The following is a 26,541-nucleotide window of genomic DNA, read 5'->3' on the forward strand; positions in this document are numbered from 1 at the left end:
TGCCCGTCCCTCATACCTAGGTTAATCAATTATGATTACAATCGCTAGATTAATCGTAATAAGAGGGTTTATTCCTTATTCAACTACTCGATCATAATTTCTTTCTGGTATGTTGTATACTTGTATTATATATTCCCATGTCCTCTCTTAACAAACATAAGATTTCTCGTCCCATAATATAGTTTCTGTAAATGTTTTTCTTGTTTCTATTTTTAAGTATGTAAAATATATTATACCCACACTTTTTTAACTTTACTCATTGTACTTTTTAATTTATCCTTAAATTTTGCACATGTATTGTACTTTTTCCACTTTCTCTTTTTCACTTTTGTCTGTGATTGTACTTTACACTTTTATTAATGTATTTCATCCACTTTCTCCCCTTATTTCTTAAATACCGTGAAAAAACACAATTAATAATTATATTATGTGACGGAGGGAGTATAAGACGTCACGAGTTGCATTCTACGTGTGATAAACAAAAAAAAAAGCACATTATATATATTGCTATTAGTTATTCACTTATTCATAGTATAGATTAATGGGAGTTACCTTCTAGTTATTTGGCCAATTAGCCAAATTGGTATAAAAGTTAGCACCCCTGTGACATATTGGTATAAAAGTTATCACCGGCGACATATTGGTATGAAAGTTAGTCACCGACGACATATTAGTATAAAAGTTAACAAATTGCGACAAATTGGTATAAAAATTAATTAGTTGTAACATTTCACCTTCTTTTCTTGCCGAATAAGGTTTTTTTTTTTTTTTTTTTTTTTTGGTAATTCTCATTTTATATTAAATAATTCTTTCCTCCATGCTCATTCACCTAAGATAATTGATAAATAATAACAAAAAAAATTGTGAGTTAAAAAAAAATCTCAAATGAATGGAAAGAGAAATTTATATAATTTAATGTCTCAAAAGTTAAAATTGGCATGTAATAAGTTGTAATATTTAAGAAGTTGGGAGCAAATATATTTATATAAAATTGAATATTGAAAAAAAAAAAAGCTTGATATAATCTTGAAAATATATAATCAAAGAGTTTGATCTTGTAATTTTTCTTGATTAATTATTCCACATAATCAAGAATGTTTCTCTATATTTTCCTATTTTTATTCTTTAACTTTTTTGGGGGCTTTTAATAGTGTCCAAAAAAATTTAAATTAAATATTTGAAGCAAAAAAATAAATTAAAAAAAAAAGGTAAAGAAAAACAATAGATTTAAGCTAAAAGCTATTTTACTTGTATGTGAGAATTTTGACGGAGAAAAGTCAAATAGTTACAGTATGAATTATTGTCTTCGATCATTTGGCCATTCATGAAGAAATTAATGGAAATAATGTTTCACGTTTGAATTAGTACAATACTACGGATGTCGTATCTCGTATGGTGGGGAGGTGATGACAAAGGTGAAAGAGAAGACGTCTGATGTAGCACCTATTGTTCTTTCTCAATTAATTATTGGTCATGGATTTGACATGAAAAATGTGATATCACAAACAGCCGACACTTGTTCCTTGTTCACCAAAATACTGGAGTGAGCCTATTAAATTATACTAGCCTTCTGACTCGTTTAATGCACGGGATGTTTATAAGCGGTACAATAGTAACTTTGGTTTTATGATATGTTTTAATTGGAAAATGAATAGCTTATAAAGGAGAAGAATGGGTGATAATTGAATGTAATTGTACAGGTATTAAGTTGGGGGAAAATGAATCAAATAATATATATATATATATATATATATATATATATATATATATATATATATATATATATATATATATATATATATATATATATATATATATATATATATATATTTTGTTTTTTGAAGGGAACATTCATGTATTGAATTAAAACTAGTTCTTTTTTAAAAATAATAAGAAAGGGGATTAGTTAATGGAGGAAGGTGACATGTGGCATTGGTAAAAAATAAATTTTAATTTACATGTGGCATGATGGGGATGATAGTTTGTATTTTTAGTATAGACTAAGTATAGATATAGATTATATTCACCTAATTTTCATTTATTTAAATATATCTAATTTTTAAAATTTATATTTCACAATGTGGTTGGTCGCACCGTACGATCAGCCACAAATTTTTTTTTTCCTAGTTTTCTCTCTTTCCTCTCCTCTATTTTCTCTCACTAACTTTTTCTTTCTAACTTTCAATGGCCGAGCACCGACTTTCCCGCCGTCATATTCGTCTAGATTTCCTCGAAGCTCCAACCCAGATCTCCTCATTTTCATCGTTGTCTTCTCTCTAACCATAAGTGGTTCGTTGGTGGTGGTTTTGGTGGTTTCGTGGGTGAGTAGTGGTGGTTCGGTGGTTTTAGGTTCTAGTTCTAGGTTCGTGGGTGGGTTTGGTGGTGGTTTCGTTTCTGGGTAGAAGCGGTTTTGTGGTGGTTTCGTGGGCGGGTAGTGAAAATTTCGTGGGTGGGGTAATGGTGGTTTGGTGATTTTGGGTTCTAGGCCTGGTTTCGTTGGTGGTTTAGGATAGTAGTGGTTTGTTGGTGGTGGTTTTGGGTGGGTGGTAGTTTTTCGTTGGTAGTGGGTCAGGGGCTCAGGGCTTACTAGATTTGGTCAAGGGTTACTAGGTCAAGGGTTACTATATGAGTCAATTGAGGGGTTACTGAGAGGTTATTTGGAGAGTTACTTAAGTTGTGTTACTAGGAGGGTTACTTGAGGGGTTAGTAGAAGGGTTATTGATGTGACACCTTACCGCATCAGAATAGCGCCGATTATATTCACCCAAATTTCATTTACTTGAACAATGAATACATCTAATAACTTATTGAATTCATGACTTAAAAAGGCCATATTAAGGTAAATCTCTACTAAATACACCTAAGTACTAATTGGATTTTTTCCCTAGTGTTGATCATTTTAGAAACAATTATTGCTGCCATTGGTCAAGAGTGTAATGTAATCAACTTCTCTATTATTTTTATTTGTTACTAATGTTTGTTTATGTCAGAAATAATGGACTTTAATCTCTTAAAAATCTTGACCTCAACAACCATTATTGTTTGCATGATACTAGGTATATATTTAGTTATTTTCAACTTCTCAAAAGATGGAAAGCTATATCAGTATGAGAAAGGGTTGCAAAAGCTTGAACGGTTGAACCCTATTCCAACGACGATGCATATATGTGCAATTGAAATTCCCTACGAGTATTATGTATGTAACGGAACCTCCATCTTGTATCGGGTATACCTAGACCTTGCATGTAACACGTAAGCACGTAACTTGCAAAGCTAAGTAATTTTGCATCATCAAGTGTGCAATCAATCAATTACAATGTAGCTAACATACAGTTAAGTACTAAGTATTCAAATGTTGTTAGACTTAGTCCAAGGAATCTCCCAGCTAAGAGGAATCTGTGACAGATCATGAGAAAAGGATGGCTCTATATTTAATCAACATCTTTAATTGACAGAAGAAATCAACAAAAGTATAAGAATTAACATGGGATATACCAAAAGACTATATTGATTAAATATTGACATGAAATCAGTATATAAGGACATAGATAATGTATGTTCTCCTTGCCTAATCGTCGAAATTTGAGGCCAAACAAATATTAATCAGTTTTTCATCAAATTTGCTTAGCCATTGTTGTGGGTGTAGATTCACTAGGTCGATATCTACCAAGAAACAGCAATGGACAACAGACCGGCACAGACTTATTCTGAACACATCAAGCAGCGCCACCATGATAAAGGATGGATCTACGCTTGGTTTGTCACTTCTTTCCTTCTAATCTCCTTTCATGAAGTATAATGAATGTATGACTGTGTAATACAATATGGGGTTTTTTTTTTTTTTTTTTTTTTTTTTTTTTTTTTTTTTTATGTATTTTGATCAGATTTTGGTCTTAACAATATTCAATTACATGAGTACTGTCCTCTATGTTACTAATTAAGTCGCGTAGTTTATAATTTTTCTTATATGGAACTATGGAAGGTTCGTTATTATTTACTAATGCCTGAAATTTATGTTGGGACTGCAGCTTATTTACTCTGTGCTGCTGCTTCTGCTGTTACGAGGCATGTGAGTGCTGTCTGAAGGTTTTCTGCTGCTGCTGCGACACTGATGATAAAAATGAGGATAAAAGGGATTAATTACTCCTAATTTCTTTTTAATGAAAGTATGATATGTGTAAAAAAGAATCCTAAAATACTGAGTATATCTCTGCTTATTTGTTACCCTTTATTTCATTCCATGTTCTTACAGTGTGCAGGGTGTAAAAAAAAATTGTGCTGTATGACAGAGTTACTAGCTCTGATGTCTTCTAGTTCAAGTATACATATCATAAATAATGAACTTTGGCTTTAAGGTGATAATCAAGTTCCTTTATGCTGTTTTTTAGGTCGACTATAGTTTATAAAAACACGGTAATTAAGGAATACTGCATTTTCATAATCACCTACGGAGTATGTGGTTTACTGCCCTCCTCTTCCATCACCTCGCTTTCATTTTCCATATTCATATCATCTCTAATTTTCAAAAACCAAATAAAGGAAATTTATCTTCTGTAAAAGATCAATTTCAATGCAAGTTATACAGGGCCAAACCAAACACGGCCTTAGACCTTCATGTCTCGTACCAGAACTCGAAGTTCCATCATATATATTTATAAACTTGATCAATCGTTATCTCCCAAAGGGTTTTTCAAGAGTAATGAAAGAATGTGCATGTCAATAGAAGATCTAATGTACAGTAATGTTACAAGATAGTAGCAAGTAATAGAACTACATGAAATATGAACAAAACCAACCTCTAACAGTAAACACTCTAAGATCAGCCGATGAGAATAGGGTTCCTCCCTTCATCTATCTCAACAACAAGGGTATGATTTGGATCTGATCCATTTGGTCCTTCCGCGTAAAGAGTAGGTAGATAAGCTTTGTAGGCAGGCAAGTAACGAGAAACGAAGTCCAAAACCTGCAGAATGCACCCACATGAAGGAATATCAACTTAAGAACGGACAGTTTGCAGGAGACCCCCACCCCAAGAAGCAGGAAAAAAAAATCAGTGATTATTTGCAGCTGCCACAGCAAATTTAGTCAATAGGACAATATTGCCTCAACTAAAATTTCCTAGGTAGAAATATCATCACCCTAAAAATATCACTGAGATATAAAATGTTCACCTCCTCGTCTGACATCCCTGATTTTCCATCTGCCCTCATGGCATGCTCTGCCTGTAAAGAAACAACCTTAATTTCGAATTGTACTTATAAAGAAGAATGTGACAGCGCATAAAAAATGATGAGACAAAAACCTGAAGTCTCCACTGATAGACACAGCTTGGGTCTTTGATCTTGATTACTACCCATGCCTTTATATACTTGTCCCATGCATCATAATAAGCTCGCAGATTTTTATTTACTATTTCAAGCTGTATAGACAGGAATTAACACAAAATATAAATTAAAATGAGCGCATATGCAGACCGGGGGGTTGTCATGCTGTTAAGTTGCAAGAGTGTGTACCTGTGGATCAATATCTTTCACCACTTCATCTGGAAGGGGTTTGAAACCCAACATCCAGCCTTCAAAGAGAATAGCCTACAAATGGCACAGTAACACATATAAGTAAAGCAAAAACACAGACCGCGACAAGGAGGATTATATAGGAGTCTCTCATCAAGTCATCAGTCAGATCTAAAAATGTACTTTCAAGTTTAAAGCAAAGAAGTTATATCTGTTTGAGCAAGACAAATATTCTGAAACTAGCAATTAAGAATCAACAGTGTAATCTATCATCCATTTCAATACAGCAGATAAATTTCGGAATCAAAGATTGCCAACATATTTTCTGAAACTGATTGACCTGGTTCCCAATTACTCTGTAGGAGATAGGACTCCAACTTAGCAGATACCAGATTAAATTAGCAGGTTTCACAAACAAATAAGAGAGCAGATTCTGTAAAAGTGTTCAGTGAATCAGTAGTTCTCAAAAAAGTGATTTCATATTTGAATGTATAACATGACATTTAAGGATTTGAATACATACTCCATATTATTACACATAGAATAATTGCATAAGATAATACTTCGTAATTAGTAGTTTAAAGGACAATCAAGTGGTTAGAATTTCAAAAGCAAATTTAACCTTTGAGTCTTTGACACACTTCTCCTTTTAGCATATTGGACTAGTTGAATCTTACAATTTCTGCCGCAATCTACTTTTTATTAAACACCACCCTCTATCAACACACATAGCAATTGGCTAGAAGCTTCTAAACAGCCCAAGGAAGTAAAGGCGGAAGATGGTAAGAAACCCCATAAGACAGAATAACAAAAGATATTGGAACTTGGCAGGGGCTGTTATCTAGTAAGACCCATGATAACACTTTAAACAATGAAAGAACTGCCATTGTAATCCAGGAATCTGTAGCTTCCCAAAGTGCTCTCATGGAGAAGATCATGCCAGAAGATACAGGTTTTGAAGGTAAGGGAAATGTATTGAATTTTAGGTTCATGATGTGATCTGATATCAATCTCAAAATAGCGAAAATTAATGCAGATGGCATTTCGCAGAATGTAGACAAGAATTTGGGGTTTGAAATTGTACAGCCAGTCAATAGAATAATAAAACCTCAAAGGAAAATAGACTGAAGCACTGAACTACCTATGCAGAATTGCAGATAAAATATCATTCATAAGAAGTCTGGCTTTATGGAAGAGAATGATCACTGTTCGTGTGAATAAAGGTAATAATAAGTAGCCTTTAATTTGGTTATGAGTTAGAATTGTATCTGTAACACTTTCTACTAAAAAAAATCCCAAGTAAGCAGAAAACAATGACTTCTCCACAGTACTAATAGTAAAAGGCACCCATTTTGATTGTTACTGAGAAAGATTGCCTTACCCTGTAAATAAAGGAAATAACAAACTAAATACAATTCAACATGATTGAAGCACAAAAAGATGTGCTTCACTCAATGACCAAAAAATAGGTTTACCAGTGTGCCTTAAATTGAGGTGATAAACTAGATGATACATAATGAATCTAATTGAATAAAAGAACAAGATATTGGAATTTAAAGCAATATGTTTGGGGATCAAAAGAACCATATAAAGAACTTCTCACCGTTAGTGGCCCTTCAACCTCTGGCCATGTTTCAGGATCTGCTCTGTCTCCCCTCCCATTATAAGCAGACTGCATGCAGATTGAACAAACTTCAGATTTCAAACATGATCTCAGGTGGACAATTGAAAGCTTTTTATGCTTACTTTATTGTATCTTGGAACTTTCATCTTCATACCTGAAATATATATATTTTCTATAAATGGAATGATTCTGAAATATTCAAATGGAAAAGAAGAAAAATCCGGAAAGAAGAAAGTTCAGCAAGTGGATTAGCAAATATTATATGAGAAGATAATATAAAGATGAAAAGGCTTTAATTAAGATTATGGACAACTGTGGAAGTGAAAGGATAGACGTGTGCAATGTACTACCAAGAGGTTGCACATGTTCTAGCAATTGGACAGTGATATTAAACGTAAAGCAATACCTTCTTCAGTTAATTTGCTCAAGGCTGTAAGTGTTTCGACAGAAAGCGGTAGATCATGGCTTCCAGCATTTCCCCGGTACTGAAAATAGTCCTTTGACATCATCAGTGCACAAAAAAATTGATATTTTCTATTGAATTAAAATAATTGAGCTAAGCAGGCTGGTCTAACCTCTAGAAGACTATTTCCTGAGTTCGCTTCTCTTAGTTTACCCTACAGTTACCATGAAATTCTGTCAGAAAAAGACAATAATGATACAGACCTCAAATTCTTTTATCAGAAGCTCTCTCTGAAACCACTGGAATTAATACCTGCTCTTCAGCTGTCAAATAGAAATCATCAATGGATATTGTAGCAGTTTTCCTAGCAGAATTTCATGTTATCAGTCCAACAAAAATGTCATACTTTTCTCATCAATTTCTCACAAGTACATGTCATGTTCCTTAAATTTCCAATATGTACCTGCCAGTAATTTGGAAAAGATAGTATAGTGCGAATACGAGTGTTGTCTTTCCACAACCTTGAGGTGCACTAAATCCTATCTGCAAAAAAAGAAGGCTTATTTCAAACAATCGAAACAGGAAGCCTTTCAAAGGTATTCGTAATATACTTCCAGAATTTATATGTAAAAAGTATCACATAATGAATATATACAGCTCAAAAATTTGTACCACTAGAGGAGGGACTTCTTCTCCATCTTTGAACTTGGATGCATGTTGGGAGATTTGATCTTCACACCATAAGAAGACTGGTATATAGTAATGGTAAAGCCTGATTTTCTGAGCATCATCTAGTTTAAGTTCATTGAGTTGGAATACTCTACAAAGTTGAGATGCACACAATAACCATTTATCGATTGACTCAGCAATCTTTTGCTCAGTAAGACCTGTTTTATTTATAAGGGGACCGGAACATATAAAGGCAAAAAGGTCTTCTACAGAGGAAACTGACACAGTTGATGTTCTTGGAAGGGCTAATTGAACATGGCTTGGTCTTCTTCCATTGCTATACATGTTTCTATGGCTGGTAAAGTTCTCTTCCATCCATGAAAATTTACACCCTGCCGAAACAACAGCTAAATAAGTAAGTTGAAGATTAATAATGAATCCAGAGCTTGGAATTTGTTGAAGTTACAGTGATACATTTATCAATGAAGTAAAGGTTACTAGCCAAATAGAATAAAAAAAGAAAAGCAGCTCCTATTTTACTTGTATAAGCACATAAGCTATTGGAATTGTAACATTGAGATTGTTCTATTTAGCACCACACAACTAAAACTAGTTGGCCCTATCATCATGCACCTGTTTTCAGTTCCAAGGAAGCCATTATGCTACTAGTCCCGCACCATGAATAGCTGTCCATACTTAGAAGCAAGCATCCTCACCCCCAATCCAGTCTTTTCTTATCATTCCAATAGAAGGAATGCTCATAAAGTTGACAATTTGAAAAACTCAACCAGGCTGCCCTTTGTTTTTCCTCACACAGTCACACTTGCAGCAACAATTCCCCAACCCGTCCCAGCTTTCTCTCAGTGTTAAGTATCCCAAAGGAAAGGGCAGCTGGGCAGGGGCAAAGAAGCTAAGGCCTAAGGGGTGTTTGGTATGAATATTGGAAACGGAATGGAAAGGAAACAAATAAGACGGGGGAAGGAATCATTTAACTCTAACATTTTCATCTGTTTGGTTTAACATGAATCACTTAAACCCAACTCTAAATATGTATAGATACTTTGGAATTCTATTGCAACATATCTAACTTATACACCTAAGGAGCACCTTATATTCGACTATAAACAAATTGTAATAAAAACCCTCAATCATTTTATGCCATTCATAATGAAATTCAGGTCTCATGACTATAAGACCCTTGAATGGCTGAAGCTAGCACGATTATCAAAATCGTGACCTCCTACTCTTTGTCGTTGCTGCATCATCATTCTTCAACATTCCAAAACATAACATATTCCACAAAAATGCTTCCATCATACCACAACAACATCAAAACTACCACAAACACCTCAATATAACCACATTGACATATTCTAACCATCATTTCACCTATTCCAACTATCAAAATAAGACTCAATCTTCCCCTCATTGTTACAACACGAGTATACGCTATCTCATCCCCAAAAACACGATTTCACAATTGGTGTTCTAGCTTAAATTGGTTTTGTAAGCATAAACAAAAGTCAAATTCACATTTTTAAAAAAAAAAAAAAATATATGCTTCCAAATTCTAAGGTTTTAGTATTATACGTTTTTTATCAAAATGATTTCATTCAACTATGTAATTCTAATACTGATTTCTCACAGGTAATTAAAAATTTTTTTAAAAAAATACAAAATTCAATGTATTGAATGTAACAGGAAAAGGCAAAAAATGTAATATAATGGACATGGGTGTATCATATGCAAAGTGCTTTATCACCTAAAATCACTTAAAATAAAGTCAATTTCGCAAAAAGGGAACTTTTTATGCGATTCGGGCCTACACTATTTACGGTATTCAGTACACCCGTTGTATAAAAGACGTACTCGAATATTAAAAAAAAAAAAAAAAAAAAAAAAAAAAACAGTAACACCAAAATTACACACAAATCATACACAATTGATCAACAACAAAAATATAATCTCATCTGAAAACGCAAATAACCGAAATCAAAAACAAATTATCAAAATCAATACATATAATTCATTGAAAAAAATAAAATGGAAGAAAAAAATTACCAGAAGCAGAAGTAGAAATATGAGGAAAAGAAAAATTGTGAGAATATTTATTGGAGAGAGAAAATTTGGTATTGGATGAGAACACTGAAGTGGCATTTGACCATGGCGTGACAGCTTGAGATGAAATGTTCAAAAAATTCGCCATTTTTAATGAATAATGTTGCTTTCTCTCTCCTCTTTCTCTCTCTACTCTGGTTTTTTAGTGAGTTTGTATGTGAGTGTTTTGAGGCTGAGCTTGTACAAAATGGTGAGGACTCTGAGGAGGGAAGTTTCCAATGGTACGTTGTTAGTTTAGATATGGATTTGATTATTTTTTTTTTGGATATATATGGACTGTATTTTTCTGTTTTTTATATATAAAAAAATATATTATTTATTTATTATTCAACTAATTTTTCCTGTCATGAGTCAAAATTATATGGATTTTTCAAAAGGATGAAGTTAATACTAAGATGTGCATTAATATTTGGGCTACATACAACATGCCTAGAGGCCCTATAGTACATATTAACAAATGTCCAAGATCTATTAGTTGTCCAAGTTTTAATTTGAGAAATTCACAATTATAAATCTTGTTTGGATTTATTATTGTCTTATACATAAGTTAATTGTCTAAAGCATGAGTTAGATTAACTTTAAGTTCATTTTTTGTGTTATGTAATCGATTTAAGTTTAATTTTTTAGATAGATAAATAAATAACATAAAAATCATTGTTATGTATATATAAATGAAGTTTAGAGATGGCAAACAGGTCACTCGATTTATATTTGTGTAAAGAAACTTTTTAAGTATGACAAATTCAAGTCTATTGATAGTTTCCTTATTGTGGCCTGGGAAACAAATCAATTTCAAATATATTAGACTTTGGTTTGATCAAGTCAAAATTAGTTACAACCTAAGCAAGTTAAACATAGTTAAACTCGTGAGTCAGTTTTGGTTTACAAAATGGGTTTAGGTTCAAGTCGGGATATATTCAAGCTAGGATTGATATTTGGAAATTTTGACATTTGCTACCAATAAAAACACTATGTTTCACATTTATTACATGTTTAATTTTTATTTATTTTTTTACTTTACTACCACCTTAATCAGAGTTTGTTAAAAATAAATACCACAGATTCTGTTATTGTTTCCGTTAGTGGGGCCCACTTCACTACAAATTCTTACATAGACCCTGGTCCACCTATCCTATGTGGACCAGACATTAAACACACTCTTCTCTTAATTAAACACAACTTCACCTTGTTCTTCAAATCCCGCCATCTTAACTTTTGTTTTTTTTTTTCCTTATTTATAAGATCACTCTTCCCTATTTAATCTGATTTTTTTACTTTTTTTTCGATCATAATTTAGATCCACAATATTGTCTAGATCAAAGAAATCATCAACATTATCTCTTCTTTTTCTTTTTTTCTCCATAATTTCACTCTTCTGAACTTCCTCTCTATTCTTCTTAACATTTTCTTGCTTCTTCTGAATTTTCTTCTTTTGAGACTCTTTTTTAGCCTTCTTTTGAGCTTCCTTTTTAGCTTGATTTTTAGTCTCCTTTTGACTTTCCTTTTTAGCTTGATTCTCAGCCTCCTTTTGAGCTTGATTCTCAGCTTCTTGGATTGGTGTTAGGTGGTGGATTTGGGTTGAAGTTCAGATTGGTTGCTGTAATAAAACAAATGCTTCTTGGATTAAAAAATAACAATATCAAAATTTGAACAGGAATCACAAATTATATGAAATAAAATCATAAAACATTTGAACAGTAATAACAAATTATATGAACTAAAACCACAAAATATTTGAACATTGATCACAAATTATATGAACTAGAACCACAATATATTTGAACAGTAATCACGAATTATATGAACTAAAAACACAAAACATTTGAACTTATAAAATAAATGCTTCTTAGTTTAAAAAATAACAATATCAATTTTTGAACAGTAATCACAAAATATATGAACTAAAACCACAAAATATTTGAACGATAATCACAGATTATATGTACTAAAACCACAAATCATTTGAACAGCAATTACGAATTATATGAACTAAAAACACGAAATATTTGAGCCTATGATTTACCCGGTTTCTCCATTTTCTGAATGTTGCTTGTCTATCTTTTTTAAAATCTTTGGATCAACAATTGGACTTGTTATATCCAATTTCTTCTTCCTTTTGTTTCGGATTTGAGAAATTGTCCTGTTCAAATAACTCAGGGTTTCAATTCATCATTTAATTTCAAAATTCAACAATTATATAGGGTTTTAATTTACTTACAATTGATCTTCATCACTATCAGAAGAATTTGGGTCCCTAAAAAATGTGAAAATTGTTAAAAAATTATACCCAATTTACAAAAACTACGAGTGAAATTTTAACAAATTATAACAACTACGAACGAGTAATTGCAAATTCAAAGAAATTTAAACAAAGTATAAGTTCAGAAATTTTATTTACCTTTCTGCATTGTTTTCTTGCTTTTCATCCATGGCTATGCTTGAATTTTCAGATGAGAGAGAAACGAGAATTTTTCGTAGTGTTTGTGTTGATGGCTATAAGTTCATAATTTATTATGCCAGAGTGTTGTTGGAGTGGAAAGAAAGAAAGGAGAGGTTGGGCCGCTTTATTTGTAATGTGTTTGTGATGATGGATTGTGGTATTTGGGCTAGTGGTCCACCTATTTTAGATGTACCAGGGTCTACCATAGACCTATTGCCCACTTCACCATTCAGTCACCTTCCGTCCTTCCACCCCAGCCCCATTTCTCTCTCCTAAATTTTTTGAAATCTTCAATCTTTTCTTCATTTTTTAACCTCTCTTTTCATTTTTCTTCATTTTTTCTTTTTTGGGTATTTCTTAATTTCTCCAATTTTCACAAATTTCACCATTTTTAGACATCTTTTTGCAATTTTTCCAACACCCAAATCAAAAAAATTGTGAAATGTCGGCAAAAGATTAGATTTTGATGAAATTTTCTAACACCCAAATTTGAAAAAAAAAATTGTTATTGATTGAATTTAATTGATACCCAAATAAAAAAAAATAGTGGGTATTTTCTCTGAGAAATGCCCACAACAGATTACCAAGGTTCAGGAAGTCTGTTGACGAATTTCGGCCGTTCGATTTTGAGTATAAGACGTGATCAAGGTCAAGTTCATTCAACAATGGAGGGTTCACATGACCCAACAAATCAAGAATTCGAGCTCGAAACGTGTCAAAAACAAGTAGCAGAGCAATTTTATGAAAGAAGTGTTAAAGCTCTTGATGTTTGTAATGTAATTAGAGATGGAATTGAACATGTTAGACAATGGAAGAAATTGTTGGAAATTGTGATTTGTGCTCTTGATAATCATAAGAGTTTAGGTGAAGGTCAAATTCGCAGGGCGAAAAAAGCTTTGATTAATCTCGTGATTGGAATGTTAGCAAGAAGGGATTGAGGCAGCAAAAAGGGGAAAAGGGAGGGGTGGGCCCCAAAGGCTGGGGAATAGGGAGGATGGTAGGGTTGTCAGCGTCGGCCGAAGCTTTGGGCGTCGGCCACCGGCAGAGGGGAGGGGAGTGGTGGCTAACGGGAGGGGGCTAGCTATTGAGGGTGGCTGAGTTTTTTTCCTTTTTTTTTTTTTTTTTGAATAAACTTAACGGAACCCTAACAGATTCCGTTAAGTGGTAGTTATTTTTAACAAATTTTACTTTATGTGGTAGTAAAGTAAAAAAAAAAAATACTACGTATTAAACAGGTAGCAAATGTGAAACTTGGTGTTTTTAGGTCAAATTTTTCTTGATATTTTGTTTTTTAAACAAAGGTGAAAAAGGATATATTTTAATAAATTATGAATCAATAATGCAAGAAAGAAAATTATTACTTCATCATCTTAACTTATACTCCGTACTGATTAACTAGCCTTTTTATTGGACCTTGCAATGCTCGGTTTAGTATAAAGTAAACTCGGTTAAATTAATTTATATTTTTTTCAATGATTATACAATTTTCGTATGAGTAAAAGTGAAGAGTTAGGAGAGAAAAGTTGAATAAGATATGTGTACATTAACATTATTATATTATAGAGACTGTGAAAGAAACATCATAAAACACATTGATTAAATTAGCAATAAAATTACTACATACATATACTCCCTCCGTTACATATTACTCACAACAATTACTATAAATGGCCGGTTGACACAACTCGCAACAAAAAAAAAATTTCTTTCTCCTTTTACAGTAATTTTTTTTGTGTGATTTTACAAAATTAACCTTACTTTTTTTAAAACACCCTAATTAAATTATCGATTTTATCTAATCAACTTAAACCTTAACAATAATTAACTTAACCATTTTCACCAAAATAATTCCCCTTCCATCTAAATTCATCATCACCTTCATTGGCAACCACACCACCACCACCACTACCACTGATCTCTTATCTCTTTTCATCAACCCAGAAATTTCTCTCTTTGTTCATATCCCCTTAATTTAAGTGCAACAATCTATAGAAACCACCACCGTCACCATAAGTCACTGCCGTTGCATGTCCTCTCTTGTGGCCACCTCCATTTTCTCTGTCTTCATTCCTTTTCTAGTTGTTTCATCATTGCCGTTGATGAAGCTCAAATTTGAAGGTTTTATGGTCAAATTTTACCATAAAACCTCTAGTTCTAGAGTTTTGATGGTTAAATTTGACCTATTAAAGCTTTAATTGATGAATTAGCTTGTCATTAACATCCTTTTTCGTTCATATTTGTAGCCTTGTAGGGTTGTGTTTTTCTCAGGGGTGGATTTTTGGGTTCGTCAGTTCGTGTTGGATTGTGGGTTGTGGGATTCCGGGATCAAAATTTGGGTTGTGGGTTTTAGGGCCTGTTCACATTTACTTAATTTCAGTTCAGCTCCAATCAGTTCAATTCATTTCAGCTCCTAATTTCCCTCTCCATAAAATATTTGTTTTAGCTTAGTTCAGTTCAGTTCAGCTCCAATTAGTTCAGTTCATTTCAGCTCCTAATTTTTCTCTCCATAAAATATTCATTTTAGCTTAGTTCAGTTCAGTTCAATTCAGCTCTAATCAGTTTAGTTCATTTCAGCTCCTAATTTCCCTCTCCATAAAATATTCATTTTAGCTTAGTTCAGTTTAGTTCATTTCAGGTCCTAATTTCCCTCTCCATAAAATATTAATTTTATCTTAATTTAGTTCAGTTCAGTTCAGCTCCAATCAGTTCAGTTCAATTCAGATTAGTTCAGTAAATGTGAACAGGCCCTTAGATTCATCGGTTGTGGTTTATGGGTTCATGGGTGGTGGGTAATGGGGTTGTGGGGGGTGGTGGTTTCATGGTGCTTGGTTGTGGTGTTGGTCGGTGTTTCGTGGTGGGTATTAAAGGTGGGATTATTTTCAGATTACTTAAATGTGGGATTGTTTTAAGCAGAATTGACAAAGATGGGATTATTCTTTTCAAATTTTTCTTTTCATTAATAATTCTTTCAATCTTTTGCTTAAGAGTCCGCAATCCCCAAGTTTTTTGCAAGTAATATGTAACGGAGGGAGTATTTTTTGTTAACAATTTGATGAAAAAAAGGGTTGACACTTGATGTTACCGTACTAGCTCAGTGGTTTGAGTTTTGTGTGTGTGTGTGTGTGTGTGTGTGTGTGTGTGTGTGTGTGTGTGTGTTAAGGATATAATTTTTTTTATTGCGTGCTTTGACTTGAAAAATGTAAAAGACAGTAAAAAAAAAATGGTGATGTATAATTTTTTCTTTGTGGTAAAACCTAAAACGCATATAGATATTAGGAAAAATTGACATTTACTACCAGCGAAAGTACCTTGTGTTACATTTGCTACCCGTTTGATTTTTTATTTTATTTTGCTACCACCTAAAATCAAATAATTAGAATTTTACTACCACTTAACGAAATCGTTAATGTTTTGTTAAGTTTATTAAAAAAAAAAAAAAAGTAACCTAGCCACCCTGCCACCCCTCCCCTCAACTGCCACCCCTTCCCCCTCGCCCCTGCCGGCGCCCGACGCCTAGAGCTTCGGCTAGTGCCAGCGCGAACCCACTCCCTTCCCTTTCCCCCACCCTACGCAGCCCCTATTCCCTTCCCCCCCCCCCCCCGACGTTCTTGCTGCCCTAACCCCGACCTCGAACAAAAACCACCCCCTTTCCCCTTCCCCCCACCGGAATTCGCCCCCAGCTCCGTTCCTCCCCACCGAAATCGACCCCCTCCCCATCCCCTACCCTTTTCGGCCACCCCTAACCCTAAACCACCACCCCCAAACCACTATAAGCGAAACCCTAAATTCGTTTTGGGTTAAGGAAGGCTAAAAAGGGTAGGGGAAGGGGAGGGGGTCGATTTCGGATGGGAGGATGGAACGGGACTGGGGGGCGGATTCCGATGGGGGGAAGGGGAAAGGGGGTGGTTTTGGTTCGGGGCAGCAAGAACGTCAGGAAAAGGGAGAGGGTGGATTCGCGCCGGCGCCGAACCGTAATCAACCGGTCCGGATTAACGGTCCAGACCTGTTTTTTCCGGTCCGGTTTTGGACCAGAATGGACCGGTTGTTTTTTTTTTTTTTTTTTTTTTTGTGCTTGCCTATTTTGCACCTAGAGTTTATAAATTACAAGTTTTGAACCTAAATTTTTTAGAAATTGAACCTTAAATTCTAAAATTTTCACCCAAAAAGTTACAAATATACACTTCCGGTCCAGACTGGACCGGAAACCCGGAATTGCCAATTTTTGAGGATCGAAGACCGACCCGGAATTCCCCGGTCCGGTCCAATTCCGATCCATGTCCATTTCTGCACACCCCTAGATATACTAGTGTACTACATAAATTCCATTCCATGGTATAAAGTTCATAAATTGTGAGCAATAACTTTTAGATAAGGGGAATATAAACTTAGGGTACTGCTATATGTAGCCCCTAGGCCAATACGTCATTTTATAAGTATTAAGTTGGGAATTTATCGATAATTCACAAGTAAATCGATGTAATAAATGTTTATTTATTATCTATTCTTTCCACGGTTAGCTTCTTTAGGGCTGCGTATATCTTTTTATATACACTTATCCTAAATATAAAGTCATATGTGTAAAATTTGTAGTTAAAGTTACTTCTATTGTTTTTTTTTTTTTTTTTTTTTTTTTTTTTTTTTTAATTTTTTAATTTTTATTTCTTAGGGTCTGTTCTGTTGAGCTTAATTTTAGTTATGTTCAATTCAGTTTAGCTCCAATTAATTCAATTCGTAATTTCCTTCTTTCATAACGTACAATTCATTTTAGTTCAGTTCAGTTCAGTTCAGTTCATTTTAGTTGTTTTCAGTAAATTAGAGCAGACCCTTAAAAACACTTCTAAACCGATACAATTATTACGAAGTACTTCGTACAAATTAAAATACACTCTAAAATTGATTAAAAATCGTCCCAAAATAAATTAATATACACTCAATGCACATGCTTTGTGTGTGCAATTGGATAAAAGAGTACTATAGTATTTTTTTTCCACTAGACAAAATGTCTTGTTTTTCTCGGGTAAATCCAAGTTGATCTCTAAGATAAATGATGTGAATAAATCTTCTCTCACAATATATTCATTTTCTTTTATTTTTTAAATGATAAAAGTAAAATAATAAAGTGGCACAGATTTCAACACATAAAGTTGTGAGAGGAGATAAATTAGATTGTTAATCTCTGAGATCAATTGGGGCTCCCTCGTTTTTCTCAAGTCTCTGATTTAATTGTAAGATCAAGGATATGATTAAATCTTAATTGTCTTTCTCTACTCACACTTACCCATATAAACACGAATCTAAGGGCCTGTTCCGATTGACTGAACTGAACTGAACTGAGCTGAGCTGAGCTGAACTGAACTGAACTGAACTGAACTGAACTTATTAATTAGGGATTTTTAACTACGGATTAGTGATCTTTGATTATTTATTGATTATTTATTACTATACATGTGTGTATATACAAATGTACATATTAATAATATTATTATTATTATTATTATTATTATTATTAATTATTGATGATTATTATTATTATTTATTGATTATTATTATTATTATTATTAATTATTGATGATTATTATTATTATTATTTATTGATTATTGTTATTATTATTATTATTATTATTTATTGATGATTATTATTATTATTTATTGATTATTATTATTAGTATTATTATTGCTATTATTATTATTATTATTATTTATTGATGATTATTATTATTATTTATTACTTATTGATTATTATTATTATTATTATTGTTATTATTATTATTATTATTGTTGTTGTTGTTGTTGTTGGTGGTGGTGGTGTTGTTGTTGTTGTCGTTGTCGTTGTAATAAGAGCTTAAAAGAATGAAATTTGGCTTTATATCATTAGCAATATCATTAGACGTAAATTAAGAGCTGAACTGAACTGAATTGAATTTCAACGAAAGAGAACAGACCCTAAGCCCTTCATTTGGATTTCCACCTTTTTCCATTTTTTTTTCCCTCTCTATCCTTTTTAGTAATCCAAATTAATATGTATTCCATAATTAATTAGTTGTACAATATTACAGTAATATCTGTATTTAATTGTTTTTTTTTTTTTTCAGATTATTTTATTTTATGAAAGGTGTCATTTTATTTCTTTCTTAAAAGCTGATTTAGAGATTTCTGATTTGTATCTTGTTCGAAAAAAAAAAGAACTAATCTTTTTCTAGATAAAGTGAATAAACTTTTTGTATTTATCTTAAAATACTAGGATTATTCTGTAATTTACTTAAAAATTACGATATAATGAGTTGTTGATGACTCTGTAGCTTATTCACATTCCTTTTGTTAGCAGAAAAATACAAAAAGCAAAAAAAGTAAGATAAAAAATAAATATAAACAGAATTGAGGTAAGAAGACAGATTGGTTTACTAGATATTTGGCATTATTGGTCTATATTGGCTGTTTGATTCATTGAAAAATGGAAACTTTTTTCTGGGTTTGGTAAGAGTTTTTTTTTCCAAAGTTTAGGGATTTATAGAAGATTAGAAAACTTGATATTGTGGAGACTAGTTGACATTTGACATAGAGTTTTACAGTTTTAGAGAGAGAGAAAGGGAGTTTTATTAGAGAGAGAAAGACAAAGTTTTGGTGAGAGAGAAAATGGGTTCTTATGGAAAACTGGCAAGAAGGGCTTTGGAGACTGAATCACCAGTTATGGTTCAGGTAACAGTTATAAATTTTCATTTTTTTTTTTATAAATTTTGATTTTGTTTGTTTTTACTAGTAATTTTGTTTTTAGCATTCCAAGTAAATGCGAAATTCGAAATGGGGTTGTCTTGTTAATCTCAAAAGTACAGTATAATGTTTGATTTTCTGTAATTTGAGGGTTTTTTTTTTTCTTTTTAAAATTTAATTTAGTTTTACTGGGTCTGAATGTTTGTGCAGATACAAGAATTATACAGGGCTACCAAAGATGCAGTGTCCTTGGCTCAGGTTTGTGATTTTTTCTTTCATTTCCTGAAATTTTGTGTTTGGAGTGTTATTGATTCAAACTGATTAACTTTTTCCAGTATGATCATTCATGTTGATTGCTAATTTTTCGATGATTTTGGGTGTTTGGGGCTATAGAATTATCGCGAATTCTTGTATTATAGACGGTCTGATGGCTGATTAGGCCAAGGTTGTTGTCATAGGGATTGAAAATTCTATAGATTAAGCTATTTCTTATGTGAATTTTGCCCAAATGTTTACGTTGACTTTGACTTGGACTTGGTGATGCTTGCTTCAAGTCTTAGGAATTGTATTGTGAAAGGCTGTGGACTATCTTTTAGTCTTTGAATAGCTATGATGGTGATGTGTTTTTGAGCCACTAAGTGAAGTAAAGGGCTGATTTTGATGGATGGTAGGTGGTATAAAACTTGGAAGGACTTTTCTGTTTTCCAGGATTGTTCGCGGAAAATTTTATTAAGACATGTTGCTGGCCGTCTGTCCCCTTGAAGGCTTTCCATAGCTTTATTGGCCCTTAATGGAACTTATTATTTTGCGTTTCTTTATAAGCTCGTATATGGGAACTTTATTTTCTAATCTAGAAGACTTGAACCTTTGATCTCCAAAACTTGGTTTTGTAAGGTGAAAACAAAGCCTGAGTGATTAAGAATTCGTCGGTTTATGTTGTTTTGGGAAGAAGGATTAGTCATAGTATGTGCTTTGTATTTTGATAGAATTTCCATAAAAACTTTGCAAGCTGCCAAATAAATAAGCAGCTCTATATTTAGTATAATGGAAATTAAGCATTGTGTAGAATAGCTGTTAAATAAAGTTCCAAACTAGTGGATGCTTTTAGGTCTCTGAGTAAGAGGACGGACCTTTAATTAGGGTTAAACAACAACAGTTGGAACAAAGTAATCTTTAGAATCTTTGCAAAGTTGAAAGGGCACTGTCAAAATTATAAGCTGACTAAAAGAATGTGGATGGGAAAGATAACTAGTAAAATAAAAAACCTCCATTAACCCTTTAATAGTGTATGTTTAATTGTTTATCTAAAAATCAACTAGAGTTTGAAAAAATAGTATTGAGCATCTAGTCATGAGCAAGTGCCTGGACTTTCTGATATCAAGAAATTATTGCTAAATAAGCTTAGTTTATATGCTCTTAAATCATGTACTTCGTACATTATGTGTCATTTAAAAAAAAAAAAACTAAATTTAAGTGCTCGACATTTTTATTTATTGTATGAGTATGATATCTGATCTTTGTCAGCTGCAAATAAAGGTTTGGACTCTTGAATATAAATTTAAGATTTGCGTGTATGTTTTTCCCAACAGTATGCAGTCAGCTATGAAGTATTTGGGAGATTCAGTTTGTCAAGATCTCTGTTTTTTTCCCCCCCTCTTAATTTGGTGGGAGTGGGTAGTGGTCTAGTGGAGGGAGACTCCATATCTATCAGACTACCAGCCATCTTTCTGGATTAAGTTCAATGTTGCTTGTTTGTTTAACGTTGATATTTTGTTTAGCAGATTGGAATTCCTTATGTATCTTTTGAGAGTTACAATTGGTCCTTTATTTTGACAGCCCTCACTTTCTAATTTTTTTGTGTAGGGTGTCGTATATTGGCAGCCACCGAAACAAGCATTGAACAAGGTTAAGGAGCTGGTATGTGAGCCTAGCATTAGTCGATATGGTGCTGATGAAGGCATCCCTGAGCTTAGAGACGCCCTGATGAAAAAGGTGAAAATTTATAATCTTAAGAACAAGATTAGTTTCAACCCCTGCATTAACGCACAGTTGTTATGAATTATACGGTGCTTGCCTTAGTGTTTGCTGATTTATTCATCTTACTTTCAAAGAATTGATGCTTGCTGACTAGTTTTCCTCTTAACACTCTACTTAACTGCTTGTGTTGTTTCACTGTTCTCATGCCTTGTGATTTTAAATTCGCTTAAGCCGATGAAGATTTTGAATAAGTGTTTTGTTGCTGAAAAGTATGAATTTAGGATTGTGATTGTTAAATGATACTTGCCAACTTGTTTACATTGCTGATATGTATGCTTTCAACCATCACAACCTTAAATTTTGATAGCAATATGCGTGACATCTCTCAGTTGTTGAGGGGTTGGGAATGCTGGTGTTTGTCTCCCTCTCCCTTGGCTTTGTAGTTTGCTCGTCTATTTTTGTCTACATATGCCCTCCTTACCCCCAAAAGATAAAAAACAAATAGTTAGGCATAGAATAAGAAATATAAGGCCTATGCTGCTAGTAGTTGTCTATCTTCAACTCATCATGCTTTAATATCTAAGCATGTTGGCTGTAGCTCAGTATCTTTGTTTTTGATTTTATGTGATCTAGTTGTGGACAGAGGTTTCTTTTATCTCCTTTTCCGCCCATTATAAATTGTCTATCAGTATATGTCATCCTTTATTTTCCTGGGGCTCATCCTGTATGGAGAATACCATAGCGTTATCTAAACTAAAATCCTCCATACATGTCACTGTTACTTAGAAAGTGCTTAGATGATTTAGGTCTTGACCTAGGAGCACCTGTTAAATGCACATTTCTTCTTTAGAATTTAACATTGTTCTGGGATCCTCACTTTTGCAGTTGCAGACAGAGAATCAGCTGAACAAATCAAAGATTATGGTTACAGCTGGTGCAAACCAGGTTAGTAGAACCGGTTGCCTTTCTCTTGTGGTGACATCGTGATTTATAAAGCAGGCTGATATTTCAAAATTTTATGAGTGTCATGTGCCACCTGATTAACATCTATTATCTTCAATTCTCCATATATACATTAAGGCAATCTCTTGAATTTTTTTGCAGATTTTATGTTGTTATGTTCTATTTCTTTGAGTTATGATAATTTAATTTGACTTTTGAGCTCTGCTTGGCCCAAAGTCTTCTTGAGCTGTTAATGAGTCAATTGAGCTCTTCTAGGCAATTCCAAAAGTTTAATTATGCACTAATGTCAGGAAGTAGAGCTATGTAGTATGTACAAAATATTTAGCACTTAAAGTATAATAATGCCCAAAAGTATGTTAATAATCACTGTGATAATGTTCAAGAACACTTTGTTATTTTAATCAACAGATTATTTTTGATTGATTCTGAAGTTTGTTGTCTTTTCGGTATATGGTCGCAAATACAAGACGAATTAAGTTATAAATACCGGGATCTACTTGAGAGCAACTTGATTGAAATTCAACAAGAGCTCAACTTGATCTATCTTGGTAACTATCTGAGTTGAGCAGATCTAGTTTATAGCTCAATCACTACTATTAATCTGTTATTGATTGGTTTCAGCTTCACTTCCAGCTTTTATATGTACAAGTACTTGAGTACTGTCATTTATATTTTTTCATTGAGAAATTGTGAAAGTTAGGAAAGTAAGATCACCAAATTGAGATCCTTTCCTGATCAAAGTAAGTGAAAGGTCTAAACATAAGTTGCAGCTTGACAAATTCCTTCAATTCCTGTAATTTCAGGCATTTGTGAATCTTGTCCTTGCACTATGTGATGCTGGGGATTCTGTGGTCATGTTTGCACCATATTACTTCAATGCATACATGTCCTTTCAAATGACTGGTGTTAGCAACATACTAGTTGGTCCTGGTGATCCAAAAACTCTATATCCAGATGCAGGTGAGAAGCTTTATTTTGTCAAGCTTATCCTATATTGTTGGTACTTGCAGTATCCTTTTTTTGTAAAATGAGCTTTTTGAAGTTGCACTGATCTGCTAAGCTCTGTTGATGAAAAGTGGAGTTATTCTGGTCTGGTATCATCATAACATGTCCATATTTCTGGTTGTCAGTTTGCAAGATAAAGATCATATCATGTAATTTCTACCTAAGCTGTTCAATTAGATGCAGGGGTCTTTCTTTGTGGTATAACATTGTCAAAGATTTTTGACTATATCAATATACATGTACAATTTACAAGATTTTCCTGGGTCCTCTACTCTTGTATCCTTCCTTCTTCCCTCACCTCGATCTTTCTCAATCCAAAGTCCTAACAATCACCTTCATCACCACTTACCCACCACTCCCTTTTTTAGCCCATAAATAATTCCGCTCTTACCCCCTGTGATAATATTACCCTTTAATTCATTGATTTCATTCCCCTCATTCCAAGTATGACATTAGTAATAACTTGTTTGTGTGTGTGGACAACTGATCGAAAGTAGGAAGAATGTTATGTTTAGGGTCAACGAGTTAAATGGTCTTTTTTTTAAAGTTCTCATAGAAAACACTATCTTAATAGTTTATTGATTGGCCAGCCACCTGTTGAAGTCTATTTTCTTCACATTTATTGTCATCTTTCATTTTAAGATGATTGGTTCACATGATACTAACAATGTCCTAACTGAAGCAAATTAAAATCCTATAATAAGCTGGTTTTGTCCTTGACAGTTGCATTATTTCTACAATGTTTTGTTGGAGACCCTTTACGAATGTTTATGTTTCTTGTCAGACTGGTTAGAGCAGACTCTCAAGACAAACCCTCCGCCAAAGGTGGTCACAGTTGTGAATCCTGGAAACCCATCAGGGACCTATGTACCGGAACCTCTTCTCAAGGTCCTCTTCTTTTTCTCTATATCCCTTAAATGCTTCCCCTTCAGCAATGCTATACTTTACAGATTTGACCAGAATATTTTGATTTGTTTGTGCAATTATTTGAAACCTTCTGATTATGTTTCCACTCCTTTTTCCTCGAGTAGAGAATTTCCGATCTTTGTAGAGAAGCTGGTTCTTGGCTCATTGTAGATAATACCTATGAGTAAGTTGCCTCTGATTCCATTTCTAATCATAGTTATTATACTACTTTCTTTGTGCTAAACAGTTGTGTAAATTTTCAATGGTTGATCAATAGTAGCAACTACCTGTCTTTTGAGTCTATTTGCTCGTTGCTTCTTTAATCTTTATTCATGTTCAAGATTCACTTGATTAGTTCTTTCTATTTCCATATCTAAGAAATTTACATGAGAGATATTAGGCAAGTCCTTCCTTGCGTACTACAATGCCGAATCTCCTTTTGTGCTCATTGAACAGGATCTTTGACATGATAAGTGTAAGTGTGTCAGCATACTTGTATGATCAAGACTAACTTTTCATTAGGGAATTCTCACCATAATTTCATATCTGAGTAAAAAGTTGATGGAATGAACGAGTCGGGGTTCTCTGATTAAAAAATGAAGAATTACTTTAACTATCAAAAGCAAGGCATAAAGCAACTTCTTCTTCAAAAAAAAAAAAAAAAAAAAAAAAAAGGCATAAAGCATGGCTGTAGATTCATGATTTTTTTCTTTCAATTTGTTCAGTGGGGGTGAGATAACAGATTTGTTTCACATGTTACTTTTGTTTTTCATTTTAGACTGCTATTCGAGATTTTAGGAGGGAAAGTATTTGTCCAGCTAGCTTCTTCCCTACACTTATGGAGAATTTTTGTCCTCCTAGCTTCTTCCCTTCACTTATTCCACTTCCTCTCGACCTCTCCTCACCTACCAGTTCCAAGTTCCTAGTTTGCTTTGTTCTTGAACTTATTCATATACTTGTAGCTTTTTTTTAGAATGCTATTTCTGACTTCTGTATACTGGGATGACGCCTAATTAATACAGCTGCCTCCAATGTCCAATTAGTACCTTTTTTGATATCTTTGATTTATTTGCAAAATACATGTTTCAGCTTCCACAACCATACAGTATCTTAATCTTAGAATGAACTCTACTTGCAGGTATTTTATGTATGATGGCCGAAAGCACTCATGTGTAGAAGGAGATCATATAGTCAACCTTTTTTCTTTCTCAAAAGCCTTTGGAATGATGGGATGGCGTGTTGGATATGTAAGCAACAATTTGCCTTTTGAAGCTTGTGATATTGTCAAATTCCTGTGTGGATGTCCATATCTAGTACTATGTTTTTTTAGTTAAAAAAAGTTTTTTATCTGTTCAATTCTCGAACAAACAAACAAAAGATGAAAGGAGATATCTTTACGTGCAGATAGCATACCCAGCTGGAGTAGACGGGTTCCTAGATCAGTTGCTGAAGGTGCAAGATAACATCCCAATCTGTGCATCCATAATTTCTCAACACCTGGCACTTTACTCGATGGAGGTAGGAACAGATTGGGTAAGGGACCAAGTCAAGGACCTAGTCAAGAATAGAGACCTTATAAAGGAGGCACTTTCTCTCTTGGGTGAGGGAGCTGTTAAAGGTGGAGAAGGCGCTATCTATCTATGGGTGAAGCTTCCTGACCAGTTCCAAGATGACTTTGCAATTGTTCGTTGGCTTGCTCGCAGGCATAAGGTGGTGTTGATCCCAGGAAGCGCGTGTGGATGTCCTGGACACTTTAGGATATCCTTTGGTGGTATGCCTGAAGCTGAAACTGCTATTGCTGCAGAGAGGCTCAGAAAAGGCTTGGAGGAGCTGTTGAAAGATGGAATGGTGGAGGAATGATTGAAGCTTCTTTTTATTTGTCATTTAAAACATTGATTGAAAAAAAAGGCAAGTTGTTGCTATAAATGTAATGACTTGTATAGAATGACCAAAAGTTCCCTCCACAGAGAACAAAGAAATTGGGAAAATTATTTGCAAACTACCTTAAGATTAGAAAACTTAAAAAATAACGATATAAGGTGATCTACCATTTTCTCACAACAATATTTTTAATGACAAATGAGTAAAAGAATTTTAGTTGGGAGTTGTACATGATACCTTATATTGAATTTCTTGCATGTCTTATGTTTCACTAGAAAATTATTCAAAGTATATGTAAATTCAAATATTTCAAAAGATTTTTCTTTCTTATTAA

The 26,541-nt window shown here is 33.5% G+C and overlaps 2 protein-coding genes across 2 annotated transcripts; one reads left to right on the forward strand and one right to left on the reverse strand.

The window, feature by feature from the left end:
* Positions 1 to 4,617: 4,617 nt before the first annotated feature.
* LOC145558705 (D-glycerate 3-kinase, chloroplastic-like) lies at positions 4,618 to 10,561 on the reverse strand. Its single transcript, XM_081620020.1, has 12 exons — positions 10,271 to 10,561; positions 8,213 to 8,601; positions 8,004 to 8,083; positions 7,853 to 7,904; positions 7,713 to 7,754; positions 7,544 to 7,622; positions 7,260 to 7,291; positions 7,117 to 7,185; positions 5,514 to 5,588; positions 5,303 to 5,419; positions 5,172 to 5,222; positions 4,618 to 4,963 (listed from the first exon to the last, which is right to left on the reverse strand). Exons 1-12 carry the CDS (start codon positions 10,413 to 10,415, stop codon positions 4,820 to 4,822), a joined length of 1,275 nt encoding a protein of 424 aa, XP_081476146.1. The 5' UTR covers positions 10,416 to 10,561; the 3' UTR covers positions 4,618 to 4,819.
* An 8,374-nt stretch (positions 10,562 to 18,935) lies between these two features.
* Positions 18,936 to 26,541, forward strand: LOC145558706 (aromatic aminotransferase ISS1-like). Its single transcript, XM_081620021.1, has 9 exons — positions 18,936 to 19,463; positions 19,686 to 19,733; positions 21,339 to 21,467; positions 22,338 to 22,397; positions 23,219 to 23,375; positions 24,205 to 24,308; positions 24,452 to 24,510; positions 25,465 to 25,573; positions 25,731 to 26,541. The coding sequence occupies exons 1-9, from the start codon at positions 19,401 to 19,403 to the stop codon at positions 26,184 to 26,186; spliced, it is 1,185 nt and encodes a 394-aa protein (XP_081476147.1). The 5' UTR covers positions 18,936 to 19,400; the 3' UTR covers positions 26,187 to 26,541.

Source organism: Chenopodium album, chromosome 9, assembly GCF_948465745.1.
Source record: "Chenopodium album chromosome 9, dcCheAlbu1.1, whole genome shotgun sequence".
Classification (NCBI taxonomy): domain Eukaryota; kingdom Viridiplantae; phylum Streptophyta; class Magnoliopsida; order Caryophyllales; family Amaranthaceae; genus Chenopodium; species Chenopodium album.

Coding starts and splice junctions, on each gene's coding strand:
- LOC145558705 (XM_081620020.1), bottom strand. CDS start 10,415: ATGGCGAATTTTTTGAACATTTCATCTCAAGCTGTCACGCCATGGTCA. Junction 8,602..10,270: donor TATTTCTACTTCTGCTTCTG/GTAATTTTTTTC, acceptor TTGTTTCGGCAG/GGTGTAAATTTTCATGGATG. Junction 7,186..7,259: donor AAGTTCCAAGATACAATAAA/GTAAGCATAAAA, acceptor ATCTGCATGCAG/TCTGCTTATAATGGGAGGGG.
- LOC145558706 (XM_081620021.1), top strand. CDS start 19,401: ATGGGTTCTTATGGAAAACTGGCAAGAAGGGCTTTGGAGACTGAATCA. Junction 21,468..22,337: donor GAGACGCCCTGATGAAAAAG/GTGAAAATTTAT, acceptor TCACTTTTGCAG/TTGCAGACAGAGAATCAGCT. Junction 23,376..24,204: donor AACTCTATATCCAGATGCAG/GTGAGAAGCTTT, acceptor GTTTCTTGTCAG/ACTGGTTAGAGCAGACTCTC.